At 30.9% G+C, this 14,660-nt stretch overlaps 2 protein-coding genes across 2 annotated transcripts in view; both read left to right on the top strand.

Annotated features, from left to right (window-relative positions):
- Positions 1-12,790, top strand: part of LOC111695243 (unconventional myosin-Id) — a 32,101-nt gene extending 19,311 nt beyond the window's left edge. Inside the window, exons 11-25 of the mRNA XM_023464475.1 lie at positions 510-608; positions 1,553-1,682; positions 2,100-2,185; positions 2,446-2,561; positions 4,483-4,560; positions 5,065-5,145; positions 6,324-6,406; positions 6,792-6,861; positions 8,151-8,279; positions 8,938-9,008; positions 9,131-9,218; positions 9,811-10,053; positions 10,131-10,213; positions 11,258-11,440; positions 11,552-12,790. Of these exons, the coding sequence (XP_023320243.1) occupies positions 510-608; positions 1,553-1,682; positions 2,100-2,185; positions 2,446-2,561; positions 4,483-4,560; positions 5,065-5,145; positions 6,324-6,406; positions 6,792-6,861; positions 8,151-8,279; positions 8,938-9,008; positions 9,131-9,218; positions 9,811-10,053; positions 10,131-10,213; positions 11,258-11,440; positions 11,552-11,702 (1,691 nt within the window). The 3' untranslated portion in view covers positions 11,703-12,790. The remainder of the gene's footprint in view (positions 1-509; positions 609-1,552; positions 1,683-2,099; positions 2,186-2,445; positions 2,562-4,482; positions 4,561-5,064; positions 5,146-6,323; positions 6,407-6,791; positions 6,862-8,150; positions 8,280-8,937; positions 9,009-9,130; positions 9,219-9,810; positions 10,054-10,130; positions 10,214-11,257; positions 11,441-11,551) is intronic.
- On the top strand, positions 615-1,543 carry LOC111695228 (uncharacterized). Its single transcript, XM_023464457.1, has 2 exons — positions 615-878; positions 1,231-1,543. The coding sequence occupies exons 1-2, from the start codon at positions 632-634 to the stop codon at positions 1,320-1,322; spliced, it is 339 nt and encodes a 112-aa protein (XP_023320225.1). The 5' UTR covers positions 615-631; the 3' UTR covers positions 1,323-1,543.
- Positions 12,791-14,660: the final 1,870 nt, after the last annotated feature.

Below are 14,660 nucleotides of genomic sequence, written 5' to 3'. Positions count from 1 at the left end.
TGGAAGTTTAACTTTAGATGTCGTCCATTTGTATAAATTGTAAAACAACATAAATTCAGGGTAATTTAACTATTTATGAAAGTTTAGAAATGTGTTTTTTAAAGTTTAAATAGTTATTCAAAATGTTATACCAGCACGTGTTTAAAATTAAACTGAAAGAGAAATGAGATCTTAGAATCCTGAATTTATATATCGACATTGTTATCAAAGCACGCTTACAAGGATGATGGACCTTTAAACTCTAGAGTACCGAAGACTGTTCGATTTTTCGAACATTCTGATAGAATAGAGTAGAATAATGGCTGGTATTCCGTCCATTTGTGCGTGCTTTTGATCGACGAATTCTTATCTGGAGCACGATAACCACGGCTATGGATAATTAGGAATAGATAAAAGGTGCTTTTAAGGGAAAAATTAATAGAACATGTTAGGGTACAAATTAAAAATAGACTTTTTGCCGTGCAACGTGAGAGAATCGAATGATTTGACAATTTGACTGTTTTCTTTAGAACTGGTTCTACAGCAGCAACAACAGGAGTATATGAGTGAGGGCATTCAGTGGGAACACATCGAGTACTTTGATAATATGACAATATGTCAGCTTATAGGTAACATCGAGTACTTTGATAATATGACAATATGTCAGCTTATAGGTAACATCGAGTACTTTGATAATATGACAATATGTCAGCTTATAGGTAACATCGAGTACTTTGATAATATGACAATATGTCAGCTTATAGGTAACATCGAGTACTTTGATAATATGACAATATGTCAGCTTATAGGTAACATCGAGTACTTTGATAATATGACAATATGTCAGCTTATAGGTAACATCGAGTACTTTGATAATATGACAATATGTCAGCTTATAGGTAACATCGAGTACTTTGATAATATGAGAAAATGTCGGCTTATTAGTTTAAATTTTTATTTTTGATGACTTCACTCAGATTTCTTTTTTATCTTTTATATTTGCGAGATTAGAAATTAAACATTGGCCTTTCTAGCACATGATTGATATGTACACAATTACTGTTAAAACTTAATGACGTTCAAAGACTTAACATATTGAACCGAATTATTTGTAGGAAGGGAATTTAAAGATTAAGACATTTTCAAATTTAATTTTAACGAATTTTTCTGATATTTTTTAAAGATTATATCGCATATATTTATAGATCAACCCCACAAGGGTATAATATTCTTACTAGAATATATTTCTAGATCAGCCCCACAAGGGTATAATATCCTTACTTGAATATATTTCTAGATCATCCCCACAAGGGTATAATATCCTTACTAGAATATATTTCTAGATCAGCCCCACAAGGGTATAATTTCCTTATTAGAATATATTTCTAGAACAGCCCCACAAGGGTATAATATCCCTCATTGAATATATTTCTAGATCAGCCTCACAAGGGTATAAAATCCTTGTTAGAATATATTTCTAGATCAGCCCTACAACGGTATAATATCCCTCATTGAATATATTTCTAGATCAGCCCCACAAGGGTATAATATCCTTACTAGAATATATTTCTAGATCAGCCCCACAAGGGTATAATATCCCTACTGGATGAAGCTTGCCTGACTGTTGGAAAGGTTACAGATTCTCTGCTCCTGGAGGAGATGGATCAGAAGCTCAAGGATCACAAACACTACTCCAGTAGGAGGTATACACACTGAAGTTAACAGGGGAGGGATTCAAAATAATGAAATAATGAAAAAAACAATGAAAAAAATTGATTACTCGACACCATAAACTATAATTTTCTAATAAATACATCTTTGCAACCTGGTGATGAAAACTCTTTATATTTCAAACTTTGACTATTTGATTGGATAAATTTAAATGTCTAAAGGTCTATCAAATTATGTTGCAAAAATATAAGGATTAGAAAAATAATCTTTTTGCGAGTATTAAGGTTTCCTTTCTGAAAAGTTGAAAATATTTTAGATTTTTGTAAAAATTGACATTTTAAGGAAACTTAAAGAAATCTTACAAACAAAAAAATAACATAAAATAATTGGCATCTCCCCCATTATCTGAATATCTAAACAATCCCTTTAATATATAAAATAATATCTAGGTTGGACCCTATGAACAAGCTACTGGGACACGCGGAGAATTTCCTGATTAAACATTATGCAGGAGATGTAGTCTACACTATCTCAGGTGAATTTTGGAATAAAATGGAAACTTAGTTTTTTGAATATCTTAGAAAATGTCGGACTCATGATTTTTAAGATTTTTTATTTTATTTTTTACTTTTACAATCTAATGGTTCTAATAATGGTGTAAACCTTTGATATTTCAAAATTTGAGCTAACTAATCTAACAGAGGTTAAAGTTTGAAATATCAAAGGTCTACTCAACATCAGGTTGTAAAGATTAAAGGAATAAGAAAATTTAAGTTTAACAGTTTTTTTATTTAGGATTTATTGAGAAGAACCGGGACACCCTGTTCCAAGATTTGAAGAGAATGCTCTGGAATTCAAAGAATAAAACATTAAGAAGTATGTGGCCGGAGGGAGCAGAGCATATCACCAAGGTTTAACATTTTATTCAAAGAATTTTTTAACTTAAAGGGAGTGACCGGCTATGTAAGGTAGTTGAACTGAGTATGCAGTGTTGTGGAAAGTTTCGTTTCGGATTCATTTGAGAGAAATTAAACGTTTTAAAGATCTGTAAATCCTGAGTTTGAGCGCAAATTCGATGTTCAAAACTCCTACATTCGGGGTGGATACGTTTTCAAAATTAGTTTTTTTTAAATTATTAAATAACGTCGACATAAAATGTAAAAAAGTTCTACAATAAACTACAGACGTCATGTATAGGAACATGTTGAGAAAATAAAAATTAATCTTTTCATCGAAAATAAGTAATCTTGTTCAATTATTATTTTCTATTTTTTCATCATTTTGGTTTCTCATTATTTACAAAGATTTTAGCAGATTTTCTAGACCTATTATTGAAAAGACGACATTTGAAGAATTTGAAGAAATCTGCGAATAAATTCAAAGAAAATTAGAAATTCAATAGAATAATGAAAACGAAATAATCGATTTGAGCGTTGATTTATTGACAAATTTCTTTTGAGAAATATGTTACTAACCATCTAATTAGACTACTTAATGATTTTTACTTTATTTTTCGTTGTCGTTATTTAATAATTTAAAAAAACTAATTCTGAAAACGTATCCACCCCCAAAGTAGGAGTTTTGAACGTCGAATTTGCGCTCAAACTCAGGATTTACAGATCTTTAAAAAGTTTAATATGTCTCAAATGAATCCAAAAGAAGCTTTCCACAACACTGCATACTCAGTTCAACTACCTTACATAGCCGGTCACTCCCTTTAAGGAAAACAGTAGAATATTTGTATTTGTACAAAAAGAAAAATCAATATCTACAAAAAATCATGTTTTTTACAAATTTTACGTTGAAAGTCTATTCAAAATATATCTTTAGCTATTATCGTATTACAGAATATATTTTTAGCTATATCGTATTGCAAAATATAATTTTAGCTATTCTCGTATTGCAAAATATATTTTAGTTATTATCGTATTACAAAATATATCTTTAGCTATTATCGTATTACAAAATATTTCTTTAGCTATTATCGTATTTAAAAATATATTTTAGCTATTATCGTATTAAAGAATATATCTTTAGCTTTTATCGTATAACAAAATATATTTTTAGCTATTATCGTATTACAAAATATATTTTTAGCTATTATCGTATTACAAAATATATCTTAAGCTATCACAAAAATTGACAGAAATAGTGCTTAAAATGACTCACATAATAAACATTTTTTCTCGTTTTACCTGAAAATCTAAAAAGAAAAAGATGCCATTGGCCGAGTATTTGTGGTTCAATGGTGCATGAAATATCTTTAACCCTATCTATGCTGGGGTACTTGAAAACCAGGATATGCTGGGGGGTCAATTTGACCCCCCTCTAAATCCCATGTTTGATGTCCAAATATGACAAATGATACATCATTGGAAAGCTCTTGTGCTCTACTTTTAGAATCTGCAAAAAAATTTGCAAATTTGCAAAATTGTATTTTTTATCGCAAAATCCAGTTATATAGTAAAAATGTTTGCAAAAAAAATTTGTTCAAAAAATGAAAAATTATACATTTTTGAAAAGCCCTTGACCATGCCATTTCAAATATGCAAAAATTTTACGAAATTTTAAATAACCTGAATTTTAATCATTCAGGCAGTCATTCAGGCAGTGTGCCTGAGGACTCAGGCAGTTAGTATTAAAGCCCGGTTTTAGGCCTAAAGGAAAGGCTTTGGGTATGTAGGAAAAGTCAGAAAATTTCAACAGCCTCAGACCAATACTTTTTGAGTTATGTAAAAAAAACTACAGGGGGGTGGTCAAATTGACCCCCCCCCCCAGCAGGAATAGGGTTAATCATGAAATTCCTTTTCGTAAAATGTGTGAATATTTCAGACTACCAAGAGACCCCAGACTGCTGGAACACTGTTCAAGAACTCAATGCTTGCTCTCATGAAAACTCTTCAGTCTAAGGAATTATATTCTTAAACCTACCTGTTTTCTTGTCGACTCCTATAGGGTTTAACCTACCTCTTTAATGTCAACCTGGCCGTAAAATCTAATCTAATTTAAAGTGCTGGATTTCTAAATTGGTTTTACTGTCCTATGACAATTTTATTATTCCTTGTTATAAAATCTCTTTCATTTATTGTTTTTAATAATTTTAAACTACTTAACAGGAAAATTAAGGAAATTTTACTATACTTCGTTCACAAGACCAACAGCTAAGTCAAATTTTTATTTAACAAAACATTTGTTGTTCAGAATTTTATCGCTTTTTGAGATTAAAATGCGCAAACTTCGCAGAGCTGGTGGCAATTTTGCTTAATTTTCCCATGGGACGTTAATTAAAATAATGTTCCCATGTTGGAGGAATCATAGGTTGGTAATAATGGTCAAAAGGTGGTAAGAATTTTAGTCGTTCAATAATTTTATATATCTGAGTTTGTAGCTAAAAATGAATATAATTGTAACCAGGAACCCTACTACGTGAGATGTATTAAACCCAATGACGCGAAGAGTCCAATTTTATTCGATCAGAAGCTTGTTGAGCATCAGGTAGGTTTGGAAGAGTTCCGTAGGTGTATTTGAAACTGTGATTTAAAGTAGTTATCTGTATAGGTTAGTTATCTGTTTAGGGCAGTTATCTGTTTAGGTTAACTATTTGTTTAGGTTAGTTATCTGTTTAGGTCAGTTATCTGTTTAGAATAGTTATCTGTTTAGGTTAGTTATCTGTTTAGGTTAGTTATCTGTTTAGGTTAGTTATCTGTTTAGGTTAGTTATCTGTTTAGAATAGTTATCTGTTTTAGGTTAGTTATCTGTTTAGGTTAGTTATCTGTGTAGGTCAGTTATCTGTTTAGTTTATTTATCTGTTTAGAATAGTTATCTGTTTAGGTTAGGTTTAGGTTACTTATCTCTTTAGGTTAGTTATCTGTTTAGGTTAGTTATCTGTTTAGGTTAGTTATCTGTTTAGGTTAGTTATCTGTTTAGGTTAGTTATCTGTATAGGTTAGTTATCTGTTTAGGTTAGTTATCTGTTTAGGTTAGTTATCTGTATAGGTTAGTTATCTATTTAGGTTAGTTATCTATTTAGGTTAGTTATCTGTATAGGTTAGATATCAGTATAGGTTATTTATCTGTTTAGATAAGTTATCTTTTTAGGTTAGTTATCTGTTTAGATTAGTTACCTGCTTAGTTTAGTTATCTGTTAAGTTAGTTTTCTGTTTAGGTTAGTTATCTGTTAAGGTTATTTATCTGTTTAGGTTAGTTATCTGTTTAGGTTAGTCATCTGTTTAGGTTAGTTATCTGTATAGGTTAGATATCAGTATAGGTTATTTATCTGCTTAGGTTAGTTATTTGTTTAGGTTATTTATATGTATAGGTTAGTTATCTGTATAGGTTAGTTATCTATTTAGGTTAGTTATCTATTTAGGTTAGTTATCTGTATAGGTTAGATATCAGTATAGGTTATTTATCTGTTTAGATGAGTTATCTTTTTAGGTTAGTTATCTGTTTAGATTAGTTACCTGCTTAGGTTAGTTATCTGTTAAGTTAGTTTTCTGTTCAGGTTAGTTATCTGTTAAGGTTATTTATCTGTTTAGGTTAGTTATCTGTTTAGGTTAGTCATCTGTTTAGGTTAGTTATCTGTTTAGGTTAGTTATCTGTTTAGGTTAGTTATCTGTTTAGGTTAGTCATCTGTTTAGGTTAGTTATCTGTTTAGGTAAGTGATCTGTTTAGGTTAGTTATCTTGGTCTGATTGAGAATGTTCGTGTCCGTAGAGCCGGGTTCGCATACAGACAAGAGTACTGGAGATTTCTCAGGTAAACCGTCCTTACATAGAAAAGAAAATATTATAAAAATCTAAAAATTTAATTTATTCTTAAAATAACCGAAAGGTTATTAAACAAAAACTAAACTTTCCAAGATTAATGATAAAAGGTACTATAGTACTATACACTAAAGTCCCAACCTCTATTTACCTTCATTTTTCAGATGTAAAAACTTTTTATGGAGTATCGTTAATCTCGATATCCAATGAGGGCTTTTTAAAAATTGACGATAAATGCTTTCCTTATCCTTAATTCAAGTTATCCGGCTGCAGGGTAGTGACTACTTCTAAACAGGAATTAAATTAATCTGTGTACGATCAGTTCTGACTATAATTAAATGATTAAAATAAAATAGTTATTTTAAATATGAATTTAGGAGATACAAGATGATCTCGAGGTTCACCTGGCCAAACTTTAAAGAAGGAAACGATGAAGAGGGAACAAAGGTACATTTTGTTCAAGTTTTAAATCGAAAAGTTAAGTGAATAATCGCTAGAAACTCAAATCCTTATATCTTTGCTACCTGATGTTGTAACCCTTTGATTTTTCAATTTATTAATTGTGCTTGATCAAATAGTCAAAGATTGAAACGTTAAAGGTCTCAGAATAAATAAAGATATATAATAAATAATAAATAAAGATATGGGAATTTAATAATTTGAATTTGTAGCAAAGCAAGTTATCGGTTTCTTTAATATGAAGAATAAGTAAATTTAGTATTTAAACATTTTGTTCATTGTTTATATCAATTTCACATATTATAAAACAAAACAAAAATAATTCACGGATTTTCACAAAAATTTTCGTGGATTTTCAAAATTTTAAAAAAATTAATGAAGATCGAATTTTGATGGAGACAAATATTTAAAATTTTGATCATTCATAAACCTTCCCTGGGGTCCCTATAGTCCCACAAAATTTTGGGCCCGATCGGTTCAGCCGTTTTGACGTTTATTGGATACAAACAAACAGACAAACACCCAGACAGACAAGCCAAATTTATATATAGATGGTATATTTAAATATTTTTATATGTTTTTAAAATCCACATGTAAGCATATAATCCCACTGAACTAGAAAGAAGGAAAAGGACAAATTAATGTGACATTATTGATTCAACTTTGTGACCTCTAGTTTTCATTTTACGCACGAGTATGAGAAAGATATATCCGGTTACATTTTAGAAATTAAACTGAGTATATTGTGTTGTGGACAAATTCTTTAAGAGTCACTTGAGACGAACGTTTCCACGATGAATAATTACTAAGTTTGAGTGCATAGTCGACGTTCAAAATAATGAAATTCGATGATATGATTAATTTTTATTTTCTCAACCTGTTCCTAAACAACTAATTAATTTACTGTAGAATTTTGTTTACATTTTATGTCGTCGTTATTCAATAATTATAAAAAATTCTGAAAACGTATCCACCCAAAAGTACGATTTTAAACGTCGACTCTGCGCTCAAACTCACATGAATCCCAAAGAATTTGTCCACAAAATTGCATACTCAGTTCAACTACCTTACATAGCCGGTCTGTCCTTTTTAATAGCTTTTCAAAAAGAGGAGTTATGATTGAAAACATGTAAGTGTTCAATCTTAAATGCAATTTACTTTAGTTTAACGTGCATTGCAAATATGTAACATACATATTACATTTACATCATTCCATAAAATATGCACGGTTCACTCTTATCTTATTAAAATTTCTTGTAAATAAAACTTATTTCTAGGTTTTATTGGAAGATAAGGGTCTCCTGAATGACGTCACTTTTGGGAAAACTAAGATTTTTATCAGATCTCCGTCAACACTTTTCAAACTTGAACAACAAAGGTATTTTCATCTCATCTTTAAATTTACAGTAGTACCTTTAAAAGTTTTGTTTGGTTAAAAATGAATTAGATTATTATATATTATTGTTTATAGTTTTAAAAACTGATCTTTTTTAAATTGTGAATTCTTTACAAATATGTGCGTTTCTACTGCAGGAAAACTTATAAGAATCATCAGAGTTAAACACTCTATAAAAACTACAATGTCTTTCACATTATTGATCAGATAAAGGTTTCAATGGCACCGTTGTGAATCGGACGTTGCTATATTTGCATAAAGATGGTCAGTTAAAACTACGCTTATAGTCCCTTTAAGACGAATTAAAACTTGGTCTTATGCCTTACGATCAAATAAACGGTTTGACTACGAAAGAAAAGAAGTGAACAGCTGCCGGAGACAGGAGTTGAGTATTTGCTACAGACTCTAATTTTGTAATCCCTATATCAATTCAACACAATTAAAAATGTCTAACTCTTTTGTCTATAAATAAAGTTGTAATTCTGTTTTTTTTTTTGGATGTCCGATCATAACTCATGAATCCCAGGAAAGATTTGTCTCAAATTTTGTTTGGGGAACTCGGGAGAACCACGGAAATGTGCTTAGCTTGATTTTGAGATTCTAAGTTAAGTAGGTCACTTTTATAGTGAAAAATAGCTAAATCGTAAATTAAGACCAAGCGCGGGTAAACGGCGNTCTGGAGAAGATACAGGAAGTTTAAGATGAGATCATACATAAACTCTCTGAACACCACCTTCAGGTAAACATCTAGATAAGCTCTGACAATTGTCCCAGATACTTTTTTACTTATTTATTACATTTTGCTAAGAATATCTTTCAGAACAATTATGAATAATTTGAATTTAACAATACATTGTTTAGAAATGTTAAGAGTATGAAAGATTACGGATCATCACTTGAATGGCCTGCACCACCCAGAGCACTCAAACATACTGCAAACAAGTTTCAGGTCAGTAAACAAGTATACTTTTGTACTATGTACTACATATCAAGGTAGTCTAGTGGTAGAGAATAGATCCAAGTAGACCAGAGCTGAGATTTTAAAACCTTAAACCCGAGTAAACCCGGTCTTAGCGTCTATATAAGCCCAAGTAAAGCTTAAGCCAAGACTCGAGTTTAGGGAAGACTTGAGGTAAAACCCAATAGGCTTGGTTTTTCAACTTTTCAAGGCTTGAGTCTCCGAAGGCTAAATAACGTAAATTTCGTAAATACTATAATATTTTTACATTTGAAATCTCCGGAATTAGAATTGGCTAGATTTATAAAATGAACAGAGCTGTAAATAGTATACATATGTAAAGTTTGAGTTTTCTAAATTTACACGGAGGCAATCTAGATCTATCAGCTGATTTGTTGATCATTTTGCAGACAGAGCGGTCTCAATGGTCAAATCAGAAACAATTAGAATCATTGGGTCTAAATGTAGACCAAAGGGAAAACCTGAGCGTAAGGAATGCTGAAGGTTGGGTTCTATGTTTAAAATCTCAGCTCAGGAGTAGAAAATAGATCTCTACGAGTAACTACATATTTCCATATTTCAGGCAATGTACCGAAGATGGAGAGGATATCAAGTGATCAAGAGAATACCTCCAGAGGATCGTGATATGCTCCAAAGGAAAATCCTGGCTTACGACCTGCTGGGGCGGGACCGGAGAGAGTGGGGATCAGGACGGAGATGGTACGGAGACTATTTGAGTCTGGAGAACACGGAGCCACTGTTCAAGGCAGCGCTACAAGAAGTTAGAGCTAAAGACGGAGGAAATAATATTATATTCTCCTCTAAGGTGAACATTTTAGAAACTTAAACATATTTAAATTTGATTAAAGTTGAATCAATAACTATAATTATCTTGTTGTCTAGGTTATGAAACTGAATCATTTCAACAAGACGAATGATAGATTTATGATTATCAGTGAGACCTGGATTTACAAAGTGGATCCAAGGTTAGAAAGAAACCATTTATTCTAATTTTATAATTTCATTAGCTAAATGTAACCTGAATTTTGACCTTTAAAATTTTGAATGCTTTCGGGGTGTATACAGCTTAGCTCCCCCCCCTTGAAGAGTGAAACCTATGATTATAAGGGTGATTCAGCCTTCTAAAGTTTTAGTCTAATAATAAATTCCTTATTAAATATCTATGTTAGTTAATTGTTTCTTTGGAAAGACTATTTAAAAAATTACAATATGAGAAGTTATTCAATATTTCAATATTCAATGGGTTTGTACTTTTAACCAGCAGACAGGTTTAGACAAAGAAATATATGTCAAGAATCTGTTTTAAAACATTAATAGCGAGGAACTGATTAGCTTACTTAAACCTAATCAGAACTAACCATCAGACAGGTTTAGGCAAAGAAATAGATGCCAAGAATTTGTTTTAAAACATTAATAGCGAGTAACCTGATTAGCTTACTTAAACCTAAACTAACTTTTAAACTCAGAATTAACCACCAGACAGGTTTAGGCAAAGAAATAGATGCCAAGAATCTGTTTTAAAACATTAATAGCGAGTAACTGATTAGCTTACTTAAACTTAAACTAACTTTTAAACTCAGTATTAACCATCAGAAAAGATATGTTCTGTAGGAATTTATAAAAAATTGAACATGACAAGTTTGTTTCAGGAAAATAACACATTAGTTAGTTTTGTTTGTTTTCGCTCAAACTGCGATTTTCTTGTCCATTTATCTTTGCAACCTGGTGGTTTAAAACTATGATCAAATTCTTACTATTTGATCTTAAAGCTATTATTGTTTGAAATATCAAAAGCCTACAACTTAATTTTGCAAAGACATAGGGATTAAAAAGTTAGAGTTCGCAGAAGCAAATGTACAGTTCCCTTATTTTGTGTGTTTTAATCATGATTCACGACTCCTTTAATTGGAAAGCTATTGAGAATAATTTAAATGCTTTGAATCTTTAATATGTGGATTGTAGCCCAATAAGTTTGCTTTATTTGCTTTGCTTAATTTTATGTTTTACAGGAAAGGAAAGGTGATGAGATCCGACAGACTGTCCGATGTAGTCGGAGTAACCTGCGGAGCTGGATCCCATCAGCTAGTCGTCCTACATATGCGGGATAAGAAGGATCTTGTATTCTCTCTTCATTCTCCTCAGAACGAAGACAGAGTTGGAGAGCTTATAGCTGTCCTTGCTACAATAAGAGGGTGAGACCTAAGATATTTTTTAAAATGACCATTTATTTATTGATTTCCTCTCATATACAACTGCAGTATCTTCAATTATGTCCAAAGTCCCTTAAAATACTTTTTGTTCAGAGTTGAGAACCTGAAAGTGAAAGTGAGTGAAGAGATCCATTGCTTCATGGGAGGGAATAGTAAAACTATTGTATTCCAGCAGGATCCAAATACAACTCTACCACACTTCAGCAAAAGCAAATCCGGATATGTCTTCTCCTATCCGTCCTAGAGCTGAACACGTTCCCTCCTATCCGTCCTAGAGCTGAACTCGTCTTCTCCTATTCGTCCTAGTGCTGAACTCGTCTTCTCCTATCCGTCCTAGAACTGAACAGGCTCCCTCCTATCCGTCTTAGAGCGAAACACGTCTTCTACCAACCCTAGACCAACGCACGCCTTTTCCTACCCACCCTAGAACTATACATGTTCTTTTCTATTAATCCTAGATTCTCTAACCCATCCAAGCATCTTCCATTAGCATTTTTATTAATTATTTGGTAGGGTTTTTTTTCTATATAAGATGGCAAGTATACTTACTCTGATTGTTATTGTTTAATTTTCAAAAAATTCGATTTCATCAACATCAACATATTTACATATTTATTCATAGTTATCCGATATAATCTTTAAACTTTAGTCTTAAAGGGACAATAGACGAAATTTCAAATGGTATATCCGATTCAGATTTGTATGATCAAGTATGCTTTTTTAGCTTTTAAAAAAGATGATTTTCAATTATGGTTTCTGCAGATTTCTGATAGAAAAACGACGATATCTTCCACGTTGTTGATCCGATAAAGATTTACAGGGTACCGTTGTGATTCAGCCCCTTTAATAAACATAACCCGTCTGAAATTTCCGTCGTGAAACTTGATTTTTTAACACATTGAAAATGTGAATTGATATTAGTAATTGGTGTGATTTTCTGGTTCTATATTCTGATGTTTCTGTTTTTATATGTTTCATATCTGCATTGAATTGTAATGGGTCCAGGGCCACCACTGTAAATAAAACAATTATTGATTATTTTAGAATTGATTGAAAACTGTAAACTGTAAGTTTTTGTTTATGTTCGGAACTATGATGTTTAATTCATTGTTCGAAATACTTAACGTAATTATTTAAATTCGATTTGTTATAAAATAGTTTAATGTGCAGGGTGAACTGTGAAAAGTGTACAGTGTGTCCTCTAAAAAAGTACATAATGGTTGCAGCCTGTATATTTGATCACTTTATATGTGCCATGTTATGTGAAATTGCATTTATTCTAGTCTAGTCTAACTAAATGTTCTAATAAATATTTTTGTGAAACATTTTAAATTAAATTTTTTTATGATTATGATTTCAATTTACACAATTTTTACATAAATGCTAAAATAAAAATATATTATCAGTTATTTTTTTCAGATTTGAAATATTATTAAGAGAAACAGATTTGAACAATTCAGGCTCCATTGATGTTTTCCATGCCAGGAGGATTTCCGACTTTATTCGATTTTTTAATTTTTATTTTTTTAAGATTGTTTCATTTTAATGTTTTTCTGAAAATTGATATTTTTCTATTATGGTAAACCAAGCTGACTTCCAGATTTATGGAGCAAGGAAAAGGAAGGATATTTTAAGAATTTGTGTTTTTTTTGAGAGAGAAAACGTGCCTTAGTAATCTTTTAGTGAAGAGTTACAGGTTTAATATTCATGTTTAAATGAAATCTCTCAGTGTGTCTAGTTCATTTGAAATAAATTCTAAAAAAGGATTACATTTATTAATAATCTTAATAAACATAAACATTTTAATATATAAAAACATTTAACAAATTATGGTGTCTCGCAATCAAATACAAATATAAAAACTTAAAATTATACAGAGTATTTTAAGAGAACAGAAAAAACTTCTATTCATGTTAAATCACAAAAAATCTAAATATAACGCAAGGATGATTTATCAATAAAAAATAAAAATATTACACACGAAGCACATCGAAATTTTCTTCTCCTTAAAGAAATTTTTTAAAATTCCAATTTTAAAAATCAAATTAAAGGGTCTAGAAGCTGTTCTCTCTCCCTGGTTGCGAGCCCATTTTTTTCCAGATTGGGGGGTGTCCCCTCATTCCCACCCCTTAAGCCGCCTCTTGGGTCGCGAGAAATGCTCCAAATCTCATAAAAAATCTAGTTTTCAAGTACTATAGTAAATCAATATGATTCAAGGTTGATAGAACATGTGTTTTTTGTACAAAAGAATTGGGACTGTGTCACAAACTCTAATTTTCTAATCTTTATATCATCTTTGCAACCCTTGATGTCATAGATCTTAGATATTTCCAATTTCTGTTAGATCAAATAATCTAAGTTTTAATATCATAGGTTTAGATCATCAGATTGCAGAGATATAGATATTAGAAAATTTGAGTTGTGGGAGTTTTATGATTTACATACAGTGTTCGTTTTTATATATCAAAAGAGTCCTTGCCACGTGTTTACAAAATATTCTTGATAGAATTATAGTAGAAAGATAAGAACAAATATTAAAGGCCTAAATATGAAGGCCCTTAGCTAAACAAAGGGTAAGATTTGAATGACGACCTGGAGCTTATTAAATACTACTATGGGTTTTATCTTAAACAGTAACATTGAACCATGATATTGAAATCTGTTCAGTCGTCCGTGTGTTCTCCTCATTTGTGGACCCCCTGTATTATGTATAAAACCATTATGATATTCAAAAATAAATACATCGTTAAAAGGAGTCTTCATGAGTTTTGAGGGTATAAAACTCATTCATAGATCGTAATTTCTTAAATATATATAAATCACACAAAGAAAAGTTTAACATATATTGTGCAGCAGTATTTTTCAAATGAGATAGACATAAAAATCAAGTTCTCTCTCTTTAAGAATATAATACATTTTAATAGTATTTCCGTTTGTAGAAAAAAATTACTCCTGAATTTGATTTTTGTATAAAACTTTAAAGAATTAAGTGAAAAAATTAATGTGTAGCACATTTTACTCTTTTTTGTTCTTTTTAAAAAATGGCGGTAAGAATGTTAATAACATATTGAATTATGTCTTTGGTTAAAGGTTATATGCAGGATAAGGATCCTTCAGATTATAAATACTAAATACTAGATGAGGTATTGAAATTACATTCTAAATAGGAGACTTTTTTTTCTGAGTAGTCCAGCGCCGCACC

The sequence above is a fragment of the Eurytemora carolleeae genome, unplaced genomic scaffold, assembly GCF_000591075.1.
Source record: "Eurytemora carolleeae unplaced genomic scaffold, Eaff_2.0 scaffold189, whole genome shotgun sequence".
NCBI classification, from domain to species: domain Eukaryota; kingdom Metazoa; phylum Arthropoda; class Copepoda; order Calanoida; family Temoridae; genus Eurytemora; species Eurytemora carolleeae.
Note: the sequence above shows the minus strand (reverse complement) of the source record. Positions and strands in the feature narration are given on the sequence as shown.

Bases quoted from the DNA above. Each gene is read 5' to 3' on its own strand.
- LOC111695228 (XM_023464457.1), top strand. From the start codon at position 632: ATGACAATATGTCAGCTTATAGGTAACATCGAGTACTTTGATAATATG. The intron at 879-1,230 runs GTAACATCGAGT...ATATATTTCTAG, and splicing joins GACAATATGTCAGCTTATAG to ATCAGCCCCACAAGGGTATA.